This window comes from Echinops telfairi, unplaced genomic scaffold, assembly GCF_000313985.2.
Source record: "Echinops telfairi isolate 266 unplaced genomic scaffold, ASM31398v2 ScPeMD7_7458;HRSCAF=8496, whole genome shotgun sequence".
Taxonomy (NCBI): domain Eukaryota; kingdom Metazoa; phylum Chordata; class Mammalia; order Afrosoricida; family Tenrecidae; genus Echinops; species Echinops telfairi.
Genome location: NW_022111358.1, coordinates 25157666 through 25175456, shown reverse-complemented (window position 1 = coordinate 25175456; position 17791 = coordinate 25157666). Strand labels below are relative to the sequence as shown.

Here is a 17791-nt window from a genome sequence, read left to right as displayed (position 1 = left end):
TAGCGATGCACTGTACTTCGTTTTGCTATGTATGCGGCCAAATATGGGGGGGGAGGTTGGAAGGGGGATGGGGGGGCGTTAGGGAATCACGTGCTTTTGTTGACCAGTCGTAAATTCTCGCTGATGACCTCAAGAGGTAATTCATGCTCTATGGTTACAAATAATGACGATCCGAGAATCGTTAGGGCCGATTCAATGCGAGCCTCAGAGAGAGGCGGAAAAAAGGAGAAGGGGGAGAAACCCGGAGAAGGTTGACGGCCGCCTCTGAGCAGAGCGCGCCACCTCCCGGCGGTCGGCGGGAGCGCGGACTGCGAACTGCCATGGCGGCGGCCGCCTCCCTCCTGACTCTCCCTGCAGCCGCCTGGAGAAAGAAACCCTAAGCCAAGCCTCGCCGGCAGGGCTGGTCATTTCCGAGAAGGGTCCCAATTGAACCTTTTTATTCCCAAGTTTAAGCAGGGGGCTAGCTTTTCCATCTGGTGTCCTTCCTTATAAAAAAAACAAAAACAAACCCAAAACACTCAAGATGAAATGATCAAAGATCCAGTGGCTCTTCCCTTACTCGGGCTTTGCAAGTCTCCAAGTCGAGGGTGGAAGTTGGGGGCCCGGGTGCAGGGGACAGACGGGACGGGAAGATGTGTGTGGAAAACAATGACGACCCGGGGCTGGCCATGCGAGCTTCCTGGAGGGGCTGAATCGGCGGTGCCCTGTACCCAGGCAGCAGGCAGGGCCGCCCGAAGGCTTCCAAAGAGAAGCCTGTACTTCCCCTGGGCCCTCTGGAAGTTCCGAATCCTCTTCCTGCCCTTCCGGTTCTTAGCTCGGGAAATGGCAGGGCTGGACAGGGACCCAAGAGGAAGAGCACGGGGGAGAGACTCAGCGGCCTAGTCCCCGGCCGAAAGGCAGCTGTGGCTGCTGCAGCAAGTGCCTGGGGTTTGGGTGAAACCATGTGTCTGAGAGTTTGAGGTGAAGGCGAGACCCCTTGCTCCTGCCAGATGCGGGCTGTTGGAGTTGGGAGGCCCAGCTGGATGGCCCCGCAGCTGGAGCAGTTTCCGAGTTTGCTGGGCAGCCACCGCTTTTCCCAGGAAGGGGTTCCAAGGACGGAGGAGCCTTGCTGTGTGCCTGGCCTGGCTGAGCTAGCTGGGCAGCCGGCCGGCGCCCACCGCAGCTGGACCCCTTCTGTTGGGGAGGTTATTTTCTTTAAGATTTAAAAAAAGAGAGAGAAAGGGAGGAGGTAGGAAAGAAAAACAGGAAGGGCTGCTGGGAGGCCAGGTGAGGGTGGGGGTGGGGAGAGACCGGTCGTTTGGGGTTCTGAGGTCAGACCCGTGTGCCCCATCACTTGGCCTCCAGCCTTCACGTCTCGGGAGAACGGGCAAGGCTGTGCCCGTGTGGGCCGGAGACTTCGGATGTCCCCACTGGTTACTGGGCCCTTGAGGTTCCTGGAGGCGTCAGCGGCGGGGCCTGGGGATCCCTAGTGGCTCTGACTCAGTCTCCAGAGCCACGGGGGGTGGGGTGACGGAAGCCCAGGGCCAAGGCCACCAGAGCCAAGCCATGTGGGCAGGCCAAAGAACCAGGGGTCTCAATGAGTGGGACTGAGGACAGTAGAGCGCCGTGAGAACCCACCGCCCCGGCTTCTGCCTGAGCTCCGGAGGCGTCCCCTGTGCGGCGGGCAAAAGAGGAGGAAAATACCGAGAATCTGAGAGAGTGAGAGGATCCCTCTGTATCCCCAAAGCCTGCCCCCTGGAGAGGCTGTTCTGAGCCTCAGCCCCAGCCAAGAGCGGCACTGCGGCCCCGGGACCGCTCCGGCCTTTATCTCAACTGTAATTTCCGAGTCGCGTCCGGAGAGCCCTCTGGGGTGGCCTCCAGGCGGACCATGGCTCCCGCCTTTGCTACCGGGTTTCCGCCACAGGGGCAGATAGGGTGACTGTGGGGAGGTAGGGGGGGGGAGAGGTGAGAAGAAAAGGAACCCGGGGTGGGTGGAGCGGAGGTGACTGATCGGCGAGTTTTTACGTCTTTATTATTATTATCATTATTCATAATATTAATATTATTACCGAAGTATTTCACGTCCAGAACTAAGACAAGACTACAAACACAACACATAGAAAATTAATAAAATAGAACTTTGTTTTCTTCTGAGGCTCCTCTTCTTACTTCTAGGTAGTATGTGCTCCTTCCAGTGGCTTTCGGGCGAGGGTGGGAGAGACGACAGGTCTGGGGTCAGGGAGTCTTCGAGGTCCCGTTGAGGGGACAGCGAATCTACCATTGAACCGTGCACGGGGGGACAGAGACGACACGAGGAGACGCGACAGGGACAAGAGCATTTTGCTCTGCTTCCAGGACACATCAAGTGAGTCAGGTCCTCAGTTCCCGCGGTGGGGGGGGAGCCTGCTCCGGGCCGAGGGGGCTCCGCGAGGTGGGGGGCTCGGAGCGGGTCTCTGCGAGCGGGGGCGCAGGGAGAGGTGCTGGAGGGCGGCGTGGGGAGCGAGTCCCTGCCCCCGCCTGCCCGCAGAGCCTCCTCCGTCTCGCCGACGCCTTGGGCTCTCTGCAGGCTTCTCCATTCGCGTGCCCTCTCTCCAGCGCCTTCACTCGGCCGCCTTTTCTTCCTCTTCCTCGGCGCTAAGCTGAGACGCGCTGAGCAGCTTGCTCTCCTTCTTCCACTTCATGCGGCGGTTCTGGAACCAGATCTTGATCTGGCGCTCGGTCAGGCAGAGCGCGTGCGCGATCTCGATGCGCCGCCGCCGGGTCAGGTAGCGGTTGTAGTGGAACTCCTTCTCCAGCTCCAGGGTCTGGTAGCGGGTGTAGGTCTGGCGACCTCGCCGGCCGCTGGGCCCAAAGGAGGAACCTGTTACACGGAGAGGAGGTGCTGAGGCCTGCACTCAACGGGCCGGAGCCCCCTCCCCCACTCGACCCTCCAGCCTGTCCTGGGACGCCCTCCACTCCTCGTCCCTACCCCTCCCCCCCTTCCTGCGCCTCCGCCAGATTCCCTGGGGGTGTCCCGGGCCGTTGCCCTCTGCGTCTAGACTTTTGGTGGGGGAGGGGAGGAGCAGTTGGAACTCCCACCTGAACCTGGGGGAGGGGCTGGCCAGGTGTGCCTCTTCCTGGCGACTCGCTCCTTTCCTTTCCTTTCCATCCATCCATCCGCTCTCCCCCGCCCACCCTTAATCCGTAATGACGCCCATCGATCCAGAGCCGGCATTAACGGCTCCTCACTTTCATGTCCCGCTAATGGACATCAATTTGGGACTTCAGGCCGACAAATAATCCAGCTCGAAACCCAGGCGCCTGTGGGCCCGCCTCGCCCCCCCACCAGCTCTCACGTTCTTCCTCTTCTTCCTCGGCCTACTCCCCTTCCCTAGTGCCTCATCTGTCCCAGCCACCACCCCAGGGAAGCTCCGTCAGGGACAGACCCCACTCTCCCTCGCCGGCGTCACGCCACGCCACCCCCCTCCCATGACGTACTCCGTTTCGGAGGGAGCTGGCCTCGGGTGGGGGCCCCGGTTGGGGTCTTGGGGCACCAAGGAAAGCCAAGCTAGGGGCTGTCGTCCCGGCCTCCTACCCTGGCCTGGCACCCCCAGTCTGGCCCCGCCTGAAAAGCCCACTGCTTCCCCCTGGTTCAGAGTCCAGCTGGGACTTTGCAAACTTTCTAACTCTGGAGGGATGAGAGCACAGAGCGCCAGACCTGGTGCAGGCGCCGGTCTCCCATCCTCTCAGCTCTGAGACCCACCCCTAGCACCCCTGGGAGGCGGGTGGAGGGGGGAGCCCGCTGGCCCTGTCCTGGGGAGGGGACCCGCGGCGGCGAGCAGTGACACTCACTGTTGCACGAATTCATCCGCTGCATCCACGGGTAGACCGGGGTGGAGCACTTCTGTTCCTCCGTCTCACCGAACACACTCTTGTCCTGCGCGCAGTCCGACTTGCGCGGCTCGGGGTGGAACGGGGGCGGCTCGTCGGCGCCCGAGAGCGCGCAGGCCGACTCCTTCTCGCGGTAGAAGGCCGGCGCCGGCCCGTAGTCGCAAGGCGCCGCACGGCCGTAGCCGCCGGCGGCCGGTGGGTAATAGGAGGAGGCGGCGAAGCCCTTGTCCTGGCCGGGGCCCGGGCCGTAGGGCGCAGGATAGTGCCTCAGCGGGTCCGCATAGCCCGACGAGTAGAGCGGTAGCTGGCCCAGGAAGGACTCCTGCCCGCTGGCCAGAGTGACGGGGAAGGTGGAGTTCACGAAATAGGAACTCATTGGGAGGGGAGGCGCGCGCGGTCGCTGCTGCTCCGCCGGGTCTATGATTTGTTGTGTTTTATAGTCCGAGCGCCGCGCCTATTAGTAGTATATCCGAGATTGGGTTTTAGCTGAGGGGGGATGGCGAGGTGCCAGTGAGGGCCAGAAGGAAATACAACCATCTGATCCAACACTGACCAATGGCAGAGGCAGGAATTGTCAAACAGCACCCAGGAGGAGCGCAGCTCGCACGAGGGACCCGCGCACAAACCTATCAACCTTTTCCCCCCCTCCTTCTCCTTCTCCTTTCTTACCACCCCCCCCCACCAATAACACAACTGCGTCCTGCTCTACCTACGTAGGATCTGCGCCTTTGAGGGGGGAGGGAACATTTGGATTAAGAACACCCCATTCCCCCAGTGATTAAATAAATATATCCTCTCCCCCCACCACCTCCACTCACGCAGGATAGGAAAAAGTTCATTGTGTTTTCAGAAAAGTTAACCCCTGAGTTGCTTGGACACAGTCTCTTGAAGGAGAGCTGGGTGAATGTCCTCAATCTCTACTGAGACCCAGTTAAAGAAGGTTTGTTTAAAGGGGTTGAGGTGGGTAGAAGGCAGGAGAGTTCGGCGGTGGGTTTCTAATTAGCGTCATTTTCAGAAAAGAGAGCAGCGAAGAAACACCGTGCCAGGTTGTAAGATCTGGTTTTTATTTTTTCCTGTGAATCAGATCCACTGCCTGGCCCTCAAGTCCAGGTCTCCCATTATTCCTGCTTCTCCACAACTAGGGTTTAAGAGAGATAAGCCCAAGCCCTCTGCCTAGAGAGCTCAGAAGATGGGGGATATAAGACTGTGCAAGGGTGCAGGAGAGTCCCAGCTTCCCGTCTAGGTCTCAGCTAGGCAAGGAGCTGCTTGGCTGCCTGCGGCTGGGGTTACCGCTGCTGCCCAAGATGTCCTGTCTGGTTCTGGGACTACTACGCAGCTGCTCTCCTCAGGCGACACAGTACGAGGAAGGGGACTTAGTGTCCTACCCACTCAGGCCTAACAAGAGCCAGAATGAGGTGCCTTTATTTCTCCTGGCTCTATGCTGCCTTCTACTCTCACTCAGTCCCTACCTCAAAGACACAATACTATCGTAGTGCAGAGTCTTAGGGATGAAAGACATCCAGGTACATCTGGGTACAGGAAGGAAATGGTTTCTCTTTCAATTTCACGTCTTCAAACCCTCCTGATATTTGAGGCAATTAGACACCACCAAGAGGAGAGTAATCTTTAACCCTTTTCCAGGTCTCTCTTGAAAGTTCCTCTAAACTGGGAATACCTCTAAAAATGAATTCTTTCCCAAGATGTGGTTTGGATTTAATTTTCTAAGGGGAGGGGGGGCATGTTTGAGTTTTCCTAGGGGACTCAGCAGGCAGCTAGCAACTAACTCCCTGCCAGTATCCCTTTCTCCAGACACCATCCTTCTGTCTGCCTCTCTGGAATTCCCTCCCACGCCCACCCTGTGTTTGTGTCACCAGGTTTGTTAGTACCACCTGGTTAGTCTGTACCTCCAGGTTTGCTACTCTATGAGGATGGAGCTGAGAGAGAGTGCATGTGTGTCCCTGGCTCTCTTAGGAAAAGAAAGTGAGCATCGCCCCCCGCCCCCCCCAAACCCTGTGGGCCAGAGTGCCTTACTAATTCTAATATGGACACAGAGACCAGGTAGAGAATGGTGACAGCCTTTGACCTGGGGACAAGAAGTGGGGGGGGGGCAAGGTGTGGGGCAGTCTACTGTTGGGCAAATCTGTCCCTCTGTTGACTTCTTCCCTTGGACTCCTTTTCTGTGGGCCAGCTCTGTCCGCCAAAGACAGCCCAAGACACTAGGGAAGGTGATTGAAAGCTGAGGTCGGGGAGACCAGAGCCAGGCTTGGCAAAGCCATCTCCAGGGCTCCTTGAACTCAGGGCAACATCTAGGCTACACTGGATGGCCCTCCATCACACCTTAATCAGGCTCTATGGGGTTTTGAGGAGGAGTTGAGAAATAAAACCCAAATACTCTAATGATGGAAAAGCAGAAATTAACCAAACTCACTGTGGTTGTGTTTAGTGCTAGAGACTAGGAATGGGAGCCATTTGGTAAAAGACAGTGCCTGGGTGCATGTCTGTCCTTTATGCCATTGACGCTGGGCTCTGGGCCTCAGTCCTGCCTGCCTCCTCCTCCAACGGCCACAATATCAATTCTAGAACTGGGCCCCTTGTGGGCTTCCTTATGGGGCCTAGACAAATGTATACACTTGCATGGGCCTTCTCTCGTGTTCTGAGGACAAAAACAATTACCTTATGCAAGGACTCCAAGCAGTCCCCAAATTAGCCTCACCTCTGCAGGTTGCCTGCAGGGAGATGGAGCCTCTGAAAGGCAGGGCCTGGGCGCCTGGAGTCAGGCATGAAAGGAAATAGCGCCTCATCTCTCTTATCTAAGCCCAGAGGTATTTATGAGCGTTTATTCGTCTGATCCATTTGTTTGGGAGAAAGAGCAGCCCGTGTAAGGGCCTGGCCAGAGGCTGCCTGGCTCCTGGAGCCAGATCTCTACGAATTTGTCTGTGGTTTTGGTCCATCCCTTCTATCTGTCTCTGCAGAGGAATATGTAAATACACAAGGAGGACACAGCCAGTCTGCCCTCCTGGGGAGTCTTTCCCCACGTCAAGGAGGCTGTGTATGGCTCGCTGTAGCAAGGCTTGGGGAGACAACAGAAGGATTGTAGAGCTGGCCCACAGGCACCTTTGAGAATTATTATTTTCTGTGATGCCAGTCTAGTAGACACCCACACTTTCTGGCTCCCAGGGAAATGTCTTCGAAATTGTGTTAGGCTCAGGAGTAGGTTTCGCCTGCACCAGTAACCATAGCGAAGTACACATGCTTGTAAATACGGTGTGTGTGTGTGTGTGTGTGTGTGTGTGTAGACACTGTCCAGGCTCCCCCCTGGCTCCCCCTCTCAGGATCTTGGGGTTGTGGGTTTTCCCCCCAATAAACACACACACACACACACACACACACACACACACACACACACACACACACACACCCCTCAGCTCCTGCTAGGCTGGGAGATTGAAGCCTCTCAAGCTATTCCTGCCCTGGATTCTTGGGGTTTGGGGGGTAGTGTTCCCAGGAGGGAACAGGGTGGCCCACTCCTAAAGTTGGATGGGGCACTTTGCTTAATATCCACCCATCCAAAGAGCTGTACAAAGATTTTACTTCCATTATGCAAATGACCGGCACATCTCTGATATGTAGAGGGGGAGTGGGTGGTCTCTTCCTGCTCCCTCTCCTCCAGTGAGCCTGTGGGCAGCCTAAAAGGCCCAACGTGTAATTCCAACTGGACGTCTCCTCCCCACCCGTCCTGCCCAAGGTCCACCAGAAATCATCTGCTAGGGCCCCATGTCCTTCCCTGTAGGCTCCCCCGGGAGCCTCCAGCAATGCCCCGCTGGGCGGGCTGACTTTCGAACTGCCACAGTGTCATTCCTGCCGCCGCCAAGATGCTGCGAGGGCAGCTCCTGTGGCCCAGACCCCAGGGGAGGTCTCAGGCAGGGCTGGGGGCCCCGTGCCCCCGCGGTGTTTGCCCCCAGCCCTTGCCAGCCCCTCGACCACAGCAGCAACTCAGGCTCTGGCTGAGGCCAGACCCCTGTCACACCTCGGCCGGCACCGTAGGCAATTTCCTGGAACCCCCGCCCAGGGTCCAGAGCCACTGCACCTTGAAAGGAGTGGCCTGAGCTTCCTCCCGCGGCTTGAAAGCACGAGCTAATCAGTAACCCAAGAGACTGGGGCCAATACTCCAACGGGCGGCGGCGGCGGCGGCAGCGCGGACCCCTGCCCTCCCCACCCTCTCCTGGGAAAGCAACCAGGTTAAGCGGATGAGAGGGGTCGGCCGGAACCAAATCACAATGGTTCAGTTCCTGAATGATTCCTCTCCACTCCCACTCCCCACCCCACCCCCCACCAGCAGCTTCATTGCCTGGATTTCGCTCCAAACGATCTAGAATGGGGGAGGGGCCGAACACTCACTTGCAGACACCAACCACTTCCAGAAAACTCGATTCCATTCCTTTACCACGGACCCACCAGCCACGAAACTGGCAAGAACCCCCCAGCCGAGCGGGGGAACACAGGCCTGGTTTGTCTTTTGACAGCCAAGTGGAACTGCCGCCCGGCGCCTCCCCTGCCGGGCCCTTCCCTTGGCTGAGAAGAAAACCAAATAAACCTTTGCAGCCTTGGCCTCCGATCGCCCCAGCGGCCGGACCCCCTCTCGCGCCCATGGGGGAGGCGTCTCGCCACTCGTCTCCCCAAGCTGCGGTTCAGGGCCCCCTGCCCGCCGGATGCAGTATTAGTCCTCTAGAAACGTGTCCCAGAAAAAGCCGCTTCCCCCGCCCGCGTGGGAGCGCGGAGGCGGCGCGGGGCGCCGGGGCTCTAAGCCACCCTCGGCGGCCAAGAGCGCACGCGGCGGAGAGCGCCCCTCGGGCCGCAACGCCGGGCCTCCGACCCCGCGCGCCGGGCCGGCTCGCGCCGCGTCGCAGGCTGGCGGCGCCGGAGCCGCGTGTCTCGGCGCGGACGGTAGATGGCAGCAAACCGCATAATTTGGGTCACAGCAAACTGTCTGCGACAATTTATAACCCGCCAAGACTACGGGAGAAAAAGACCTTCCGTCCGGGTGGCTTTGGGGAATTTGTCCTTTGAGACGAGGCCCGAGTGCCGTGCCGTGGGTGCGCGCCGAGAGACTGCTCGCGAAGCAGCCGAGCTGTCCCCTCGAGGGCGCCCAGGCCCGGACTGCCCAGAGGGCATCTTCCTGGGCCCCCAGGCTTCCCCTCCCGCGCCACAAGTGTCAGCGTCCTTCCCGCGCCATCTCAGTCAGAAGGCCAACACCCCACACACACCGCCCCCCCGCCGCACCCCACCCCCGCCCCCCGCAACCCAAGGCGAAGCCCGAGACCCAGTGCTCCGAATCTGGTTTTAAGACCGAGAAAAGCAGTCACCAATGTATGTCAACCAAACTAAATGGCAGTCTCTCCTGCCCTCTATGCCCAACATGGCCCCGCCGCTGCTTCTGCAGAATACACCCTCCCCACCCCGCGCACCATTTTGTTGTCCACAGCTCGAAGCTTGGCCCTCCTATCCCCCACCCACCCGACTAGCTACTTTAGGAACCCACGTCCCCCGGCTTCAAAGCCCCTCTTCTCTCTGCCCCCTGGAAGGCCTAGGTGGGAAGGTGAAATCCGGCGCTGGAGGGACTGGCCTGGCCGGTCTGCGCTCCAGGCCAGGCGGCTTCCCAGCCCAGACCGCTGCCAGACCCCCTAAGTGAGGGTTCTTTTCTTTCTTTGTTTACAAGCCACAAACAACAGCGCGGGAAAGAACTTCTCCCCCATCACCACATTTGCTTTGAGGAAAGTTTGCCAAAGAACACTGTTTCCACAGCAGACACCCACATGACATTTTTTTTTGCTCCTCCACCGAAATCAACACACACACACCCTACCCCCCATACCAATATAGCACAAGTAATGGAACCCATAGCACAGAGAAATCAACATGCTGTAACCTACCGCTTTAAAACCACAAACCCATCTCCCGGCAGAGCGAGGCTCCCTCCTCTGGGAGTGGAGAGGGACCTGGGTACTCGCTGGCAGCCTTCCTGGAGGGTCGCCCTGGCTCTGGGTGTGTCCACCCACAGCCCTTCAATTTCACACACGTCTCCGAAGGGAGCTGGTGAGCTTTTCTCTGTGAATTGTCCTTTTTCTGTGTTTCTATAGCTGTCGCCTGCTCTCGCCAGCTTCTGCGGAGATTCCGGGGCCCTCCAGAGACCAGGACGTCCCTGAGCGCCACCGCCCCTCATGCCAAAGATGCTGGGGAAACTGCCGGACCGCGCTGGGCAAGAGAACTGCGCGGGGTAATTGGGAGAGGCTGGGACAAGAAGAGGGTAGGGGGAGGGGGGAGGGAGCTCCCCCCCCACCCCCACAAACCCACTGGCTTCTGCAGGGCGCTGTGGAATCCCAGACACCCCCATCCTCTCTCCTGCAGCCCCTCTCCAGAGCCTCTTATCCTCGCTTAAAAAGGCGATACCGAACTTGCCTAGGTGACCCCTTTCGGTTCCTCCTCCTATCTGCCCTGTCTTGGCTCCCCCTCCAGGAAGCAGCCACCCCTCTCTCTCTCTGCCACCGAATTTGCTGGGAAGCCTCTCCCTGCAGCGCCCAGAGGTGGGGTTCAGCCCTCTCTTGAGGGGGGGGGGAGTCAAGTCGAAGCCCCACCCCTCAACAAAATCGATGCAAAAGAACAAGAGAATTGTCGAAGCTCCCTTACCTTTGCAGATCTTGATTTCCCCACACACACCGGACTGAAAGGGGTGGGGAGGAAGGGGGGAGAAGAGCGTTCGGTTTCTTCTTCAGCTTCCAGATAATATTGTCCCAACCTGAGAGCCGTTGCTTCCCCTTCTCTGACTTGGGAAGAGAGGGTGTTTCGCTCTTCTGACATTTGCATAGAAAATGGAGTAAGTTCTGGTTTTGAAAAATGGTATCAGTCTGCGATCCTGGGCCGCTTTGCCATCTAGCCTCCATGATGACTAAAATCCCAGATCAGCCAGCAAATTAATTTAGGAATTAAAATTATTTTGGGTTCTCTCTTTTGTGTAATGCCCACCCCTCCTTCCCTCTCTCTCTTCTCTCTCTCCCCGCTCCCCCCTCTGTCTTTTCTCCCTTTCACTCGATCGAGCTGATACCGAAGTATAAAAATATCAAGAGGCTGGCGCCCTGAAGGACGACAGTGCTCCGACCTAGGTGTGGTGTCCAAAAGAATGCTGCATTATAACCACCAGGGAAATGATAAAAAGTTCATGTTCACGATCGCCCGGCCACATGACCGGCGCCGGCCAATCGCTGGATTCAACCACTCATAAACTTCTATCACAAAGTTGTAAATTTTCATAAAACAACAAGGAATTTATTGCATTTCTTCATGGCTGCTCCACCAGCAGCCCTTTTCTCAGTCGCCATCTTCTTTTCTTCTCCTTCTCGCTTTTTGGGGAAACCCCAATCTGAGAAGGGGTAAGATTTGGGGTGCTGGGAATCAGGGCGGAGGAGCCGCCAGAGGCCAGCTGGGAATAAGGTTCCTTTTGAGCCCTTCCTTTGCTCTCAGGAGCCCTGTTTCCATGGGCTAGTAAAATTTCACCTCCCTTTCCCCAGGCACAGGGAGTCTTCTCCGACATTTGGGAGGCGGGTGAGGTGGATATAACAGTGGAGGTACAGACTTGCCATTTGAACCAGGACAAAATGAAAGCTTCAGGGGTTCGCTCTCCCCTCCTCATGGCCCCACCCTTTCCCTCCCCAGAGCAGGTGGGACCCCCTACCTGTGAGGCTGGCAGCTTGGCAGGGCCAGAGAAGAGCACCCTCCCTACACTTCCCCAGGCCTAGCTTTTGATCCAGGAGGGAAAGTTGTCTGGGCAGGGGCCAAAGCAGAAGGTCGGGCCATCCTATTCTCGGGAAAGGGGAAGGCCAGATCCTCGTCTCTCCAGCCCCACCCTGCCTGGGCGCACCCAGAGGGCTCACTCGGTCTTCCCCTCCAGGGCTGGGTTGCAGTCGCTGAGAGGGGACTTGCAGGTTTAGGGGCTGTTTATTGCAAATTCAAATGAAACAAGTGCTCCAGAACACGCCGGCGGCGCGCTTCCCTTCCAACACTGTTCGCTTCTTCCGGTTCAGGCAATCCAGGGTCTACGGTGGAAGAAAAACTCAAAATCAGTTCTGGAGGGTGAGGCCTTTTTCCAGGGGTTTTGTTGAGCCAGGAGGGGATGTTTGGTAGTGAAAAAGAAAAAGGACCCCAAACAGCGGCCCTCTGGTTCCCAGGTTCTCCGTTATACCGCCATGTTTTTAGTTTAGTTGTCAGCGTCTGAATGTATGAAAGGAAATAGCGTAACCTCCGCCCAAATAGTTTTCCCCCTTTCTCTCTCACTCTTTGTGCTCTGGAAAAGGTCCCAGGTAGCTGGCGCGGAGGAGAGCGGAGAGCCGGCAGAAAGGCGCGGAGGAAGGCGGCCGAAGCCCAGCTCAGGGAGGCCAGGGCGGGGCCCTACTAGCCTGGTAAATTCGAGCCGTTTGAGGCTCTTTTGCTCCTGGGATCTTTACATAAATATATTTATATTGTTTAAGTTTTTATGTGGATCTCTTGCGTCCCTTCAGAAGGAGACAAATTAAAATAAACGAAAGGAAAATAAATGGAAGACAAAGGAGCAAATGCAGCGCTTGTTGAAAATGTGTACCGAGCGAGGCGGAGCCGTGAGCGAACTCCCCGGGTTTTGGAAGCCGCTGGATGCGCGGAAAGGTCCGCGGCTAGTGGGCCTGCTTTGCCCAATGCCCGTCAAAGAGGCAGGGATGTATGCGGGTCTTCACCTTTTCTTTCTTTATCGCCCTTCCTCCCTACAGGACCCAGCATTTAGGATTTCTGCTCTTCTGGCGTCCAGATTACAGCGGCAGCGGTGGCTGCGGCGGCGGCGGCAGCGGTGGGGCCACCCAGTTCTCAGAACCCGCAGTCTGGCTTGAAGGCCTGGATAAGGAAGATGATTTGTGGAACTGGGGGTGGGGTGGGGTGGGGAGGTTGTTTTGTTTTGTTTTCCAGTGTGCTTGACTGAGCATGTGGAGTCCTGGATGCGTTTACTTGGGAGCAAATGTGAATCCCTGTGTCTATAAGCCAATGTGTGAATGTGCATTTATGAGTATGTATAAATGTGCCTGCTAGTGAATGTGCGTGTGAATGTGAATATGTCTTCCTTCCAATGGAGCTGGAATTGTGTGAAAACCTGTGTGCTTATGCTTACTTGTGAGTGTGTGTATACAGTATGTATGTATTTGGGGATTGATGTGAAGATGTAGGGATTTATTTATAGGTGATGTCAACCTCTAAATAAATCTGTATGACCCTATGCATTGGTATGTGTCCAGGTGTGTAAAAAGCTGCAAATAGAATGCATCTGCTATCAGGGTTCGCCCATTTGCAGCCCTCAAAGCAAGGGGCATCAGGAAAGAGAGCAGACCCCAATGCAAAAAGCAATGGGTGCTGGAACTGTGCCACCCATTCGTAACTGGGCGGACCCTCCCCAGCCTTAGGAAAACACTGAAAAGAGGACCACTGTTTATTTTTAATTATGCTTTATTTTTCCACCCTTCAGCTACACGCAGAACGTAGAGAGGAACACACAGGGCTGGCGGAAGCAGCAGGCAGGCGCACAGTGGGAACACGCGAGCTACACAATCTTCCGTAGGGCTCACTAAGGCCCCTGGAGAGGGGAGTGGGGGCTGCTACCCAGAAGGTGAAAGGCGAGAACCACACACTTTAGTCTGGACCCACAATCAACAAAGACAGCATCAACAGGGGCTTACAAACCAGCAGGATTTTACAAAGACTTTACAATGGCCACATAGAAAAGGGGAGGTAAATTCCAGAAAGCTACAGAACAAGAATGCAAAGTCCTTCACATATCGTACAAAAACAACCCCAACCAACTTTCCTATAGGTAGTATATATTTTTTCAGTGTTAAGAACCCCAAATTTCCTCACGTCTTCTCTAGACATTTTTAGAAACTGCTTTCCACTGAAATAGGGGTTTTCCCCTTCTCATTGAGTCAAGTTTCCTGGTTCAGTTCCCAGAGTGTGAATGAATGTACACGTCTCCCTCTCTCTTTCTCTCCTCTGTCTCTCTCCTCTCTCTTTCATCTTTTCCTCTTCTACACCTTATCTGTCCTTCACTCTTCCTCTTCCTCCTCCGCCTCCGCCTTGTCTTGGCCGGTGGTGCCTGGACTGGCGGTCTTGTTTTCTTTCTTCCACTTCATGCGGCGGTTCTGGAACCAGATCTTGATCTGGCGCTCGGTCAGGCAGAGCGCGTGCGCGATCTCGATGCGCCGCCGCCGGGTCAGGTAGCGGTTGTAGTGGAACTCCTTCTCCAGCTCCAGCGTCTGGTAGCGGGTGTAGGTCTGGCGACCTCGCTTGCGGTCAGTCCCTGAGCACATGTAGAGGAGAAAAATACATGAGTGCAAGAAGGGTCCGGGAGAGTACCCACCACGGTCTAAATCGTGTGCGTGCGCGCGCGCGCACTAAAGTAGAAGGTCGTTTTCCCATCAAACCCAAATTTCGCTTTTCAGACCCCAGCTGGCATAGAACCTTTCCCCTTAGTGCTGCAGACCATTCCACAGGCCTCCCATGGAAGGTACTCCAGTCTTCTATCCCAAAAGCTGTTCCAAGCTGGGCATTGGAAACCTAGGGAAATGCAACCTACTGGCTGACTCTTGAGGATGAATGGAAGACCGGCAGGGGGTAATCTTATCACCCTTTGAAAACAGGGACCCCAAGCCTTCCCTTCTTGAGGTTAGCTCTGGTGGACCTTGGAGTAAAGGTGCAATGGGCATGATGGCAGGGACCTTGAAGGGGGGCTCCTGCTTGGCCTGGATTCATTTCCCAAGAAGAAAAGGAGACAAAAGACTCATGGGCCCGGTCTCGATCCGGTCTCACCCACCACTCCCCTCAAGCCTCTTGTGGAAAGAAGAGGAAGTCAAAGTTAGCACATTGCCTTAGAGCTTGCAGTTGGGCTGGGAGCAGTCACCCTTTGCTGGCTCTTTTCTAGTGAGTGGTTGAGGCTCAGGCAGGGCCAGGCTGGCCTGTCAGTTGCCTACCAGACAGTCCGCTCCAGAAAGCAATCCTTAGGCCTCCAGGAAGGACAGGTGGGACTGAAGGCGGGATTGGGGTGAAACTTGAAGTATGGAGGTGTGTGTGTGTGTGTGTGTGTGTGTGTGTAGGCTAAAGAGTAGAGGGATATTGCCCAGGTTAGGCCCAGCATCCTGAGGCGGTTTAGAGGAGGATTGCGCTGGGAAGGTGCTGGTTCCAGCCCTCCTAGGAAGGAGACAGGGGAGGAGGAACCAGGACCCCTAATTTCAAGTCCGATAAAAGGCAAGCTGAAATGTTTTCAAGCAGAAAACTCGGGGCTTTGATAAATCAACCGGAAAAGCAGTTGAATTATGGAGCAGGTGACCACCAAGACAGACGGTTTGAGCGCTGGCTCATCCAGGGCCCCAATTCTGGCTATTTGGGACCAGCTGGTCACTGGTCTTGAGGGAGGTTAAGAAGGATGTCTGGTCAGGCTTGCCAGGAAATCCCATAGAGCCTCTGACCTCCTACAGTTGGGACACAGCTGAATCCATTAGGGTCTTGACTCCCAGTAGTATCAACCCATCTCCCACAAACAGGGCTTTTGAACTTTTGAAATGGCACCTCCAAACTTGTTGGCCAATTCTCCAGGGGTGCATCTAGGAGTCCTGACAAGGCCAGCACCTGAGGAAGCCACTTGTGCTCTCACAGGCCTCAGTGGACCTCTTTCTACAGTTCTCCTGCCCATACCCCAAGTTCATTGGTGGGGAGAATAAGGGTCTCATCTCTTTGGGCCTTATCCCCGCCCCTCCCCCTCCACCTGCTTCTCTGTGCTCAGTGTCCCAGGCTGGGTCCATATCTCTCCATCTCTCTTACCCCCTCCTCCCACCAGGCCTCTAGGGCCCACCTCTAATTGTCCTGATAGGGATAATGGGGGAGCAGGGTTGGCTGGGAAAGAAGGGGGAGGGGAGTGCTGCTCAGCGCTTGGGACCCCTCCCCCAGACCATCTCCAAGCTGGGGCTGGGGCAAACACCCAGAGCTGAGATCCCCCGGTAGGGAGGCGGGGAAGGGGGGGCGCCTGGGAGAGAGACCCTAACGGCTATTCTTTGCAAACCCAAAAGACAAACAGCCTGGTCTCCAGCCCGTGCGGCGCGGCTGATAAATATTTAAAGCTAAAAGGCCGAGGGGAAGGGTGGAAGGCGAGCTAGGGGCTCTGCGCGCCGCAGCGTCGCGGGCGGACAGACCGCCCTGAGCTGGGCCAGCGGAGCGCCCCAGCCCAACCAGTGCGGGGGCAGCGCGCCGGGGCCCCGTCCCCGGGGTGGCGGCGTCTCCAGGGCCCACCGCAGGCCCGAGCACTCTGGACGCGCCCAGCGGGAGCCGGCGGGCCAGGGCCAGGGCCAGGGGAGAACCCTCGGGAGAACGTTCCCGGCTGCTGCGGCGTTACCTGAGCTTCGCATCCAGGGGTAGATCCGGAAGTTACTCTCGGCCGCCAAGTCCGAGTCCCTCTGCTCCTTGGCGCCCGCCGCCTTGGCGGAGTCTCCGGGACAGACCCCGGAGAGGTTCTGCTCAAAGGGCGCACAGTGCATGTTGAAGGAACTCGGCTCGAGCCCGTAGCCGGCCGCGTAGACGCCGGCCGCGCTCTGGCCCGCCATGCCCCCCCCGCCCGGGTACAAGCCCTGCATCGAGGCGGTGAAGGGAGCGCCCGCCGCCGCTCCATAGCCCGGGCGCTGGGGGTTGGAAGCAAACGCACAAGAAGTTTGTTCGGGGAAGGCTCCGGTAGCGAAAACCGAACTTGCGGCTGGATATTTAGAAAATAAAGCATTCGCATAATACAATGAACTCATAATTTGGCCGGATGATTTGTAGGCAGGGACGTTTTAGTGTCGGTTTTACGAGATTCCTTGATATATTACAGAATTAGAGTCCAGATTTACACCAAAAAGGACCCCCTTTTTCCTCTCCGGACCACGTGACCTCCGCCCACGTGACGTCCCCTCCACCAATGACCGGCAGCCTCCCCACGGCTCCTGGTAATGTGGAAAAAATTGTGTGGCGTTGGATTTATAAAATATGATCAATAATGAATGGGGAAGCCGAGCCCTGTGGGTTGGGGCTGGGGGCTCAAGGGCCGCTGTCGACCCCCGCGGGCTGGAGGCAGCTTGCAGGCGAGATTTGGGGAGGAAGGAATTGAGTGAAAGGGAAAATAAATAACCTCGGAGCGATCCGTGTTGTCACCCCCTCTACCCCCCCAACCCCGCCCCAGCCATCCTGCCCAGTCCCTTTCCAAAGGAAAGACAAACCCAGGAATTGAATGCACGCGACTGGGGGCAGGGCAAGGCAGGTCTTTATTAATCCAGGCCCATTCCCGAAGCCTGGGCCTTTGGGGGGACCTTGGTCCGTTCCCCCCCAGGTGAGGGATGAGAGAGCCTGCCCTCCCTGCTCCCTGGGCGCTCCAGACAGAAGGGCGGGATGGACTGACTGTGGGTTTGTGATGCATGCTGCCTTAGGTAGGTCCCAGAGGCCTGGGACCCGGCCCACGGACGTGGGACGCTGACGTTTCGGATGACTTTTTTTTTAAAAAGGAAAAGAAAGAAAAGAATAAGGTTGGAAAATAAAAAAGGAAGGGGGTGGGGTGGGTGGGGAGAGAAAGGAAGGGAGGAGGGCGGCCCAGGGCAAGCCTCTCTCCGGTTCCGGCAGACGGATGCCTCCACCGCGGTCTCAGCCGCCAGGGAAGCCGAAGCGGCAGTAAAGAGAGGCCGGCTGCCAGCCTTGGCCGGCCTCGGAGCTGGGGGAAGGAGGCCACACGGTCCCGGGAAGAAGAGAGGAGAGCGTCATCCCTCCTCCTGCTCTCCACTCCCCCCTCCCACAACCAGAGGCTGGAGGGGGGTTGGAATAAGCATGATCAGGAGCTGTGTCCCGCACCTTTACAGCCCCCCCC

At 57.0% G+C, this 17791-nt stretch overlaps 3 protein-coding genes and 1 long non-coding RNA gene across 8 annotated transcripts in view; 1 reads left to right on the top strand and 3 right to left on the bottom strand.

The window, feature by feature from the left end:
* HOXB3 (homeobox B3) overlaps nucleotides 1-10572 on the bottom strand; it is a 55350-nt gene extending 44778 nt beyond the window's left edge. The window contains exon 1 of the mRNA XM_013005773.2: nucleotides 10534-10572. The gene's annotated coding sequence lies outside the window, so the exon portion shown is untranslated. The remainder of the gene's footprint in view (nucleotides 1-10533) is intronic.
* HOXB6 (homeobox B6) lies at nucleotides 1995-10853 on the bottom strand. Of its 3 annotated transcripts, none has more exons than XM_045299646.1 (3): nucleotides 10534-10853; nucleotides 3811-4303; nucleotides 1995-2839 (listed from the first exon to the last, which is right to left on the bottom strand). In XM_045299646.1, exons 1-3 carry the CDS (start codon nucleotides 10708-10710, stop codon nucleotides 2580-2582), a joined length of 930 nt encoding a protein of 309 aa, XP_045155581.1. In that variant the 5' UTR covers nucleotides 10711-10853; the 3' UTR covers nucleotides 1995-2579. The 3 variants fall into 3 exon arrangements, with proteins under 3 accessions (XP_045155581.1, XP_045155582.1, XP_004707144.1); XM_045299647.1 differs by having other exon boundaries at nucleotides 3811-4335; nucleotides 10534-10617; XM_004707087.2 differs by lacking the exon at nucleotides 10534-10853 and adding an exon at nucleotides 9780-10527.
* Nucleotides 10854-12151: 1298 nt separating this feature from the next.
* Nucleotides 12152-12739, top strand: LOC123522731. The gene is made up of 3 exons (XR_006680950.1): nucleotides 12152-12299; nucleotides 12399-12540; nucleotides 12642-12739. It is a non-coding gene; the product is annotated as an uncharacterized LOC123522731 (long non-coding RNA).
* A 608-nt stretch (nucleotides 12740-13347) lies between these two features.
* Nucleotides 13348-17791, bottom strand: part of LOC101656290 (homeobox protein Hox-B7) — a 7223-nt gene continuing 2779 nt past the window's right edge. For 2 of the 3 annotated variants that reach the window (XM_030888209.2, XM_030888210.2), the window contains exon 2: nucleotides 13348-14212. In XM_030888209.2, coding sequence (XP_030744069.1) covers nucleotides 13959-14212 — 254 coding nt within the window. In that variant the 3' untranslated portion in view covers nucleotides 13348-13958. Of the gene's footprint in view, nucleotides 14213-16297; nucleotides 16720-17791 lie in introns of those variants that run through there. The other variant, XM_004707086.3, reaches the window with a different exon arrangement.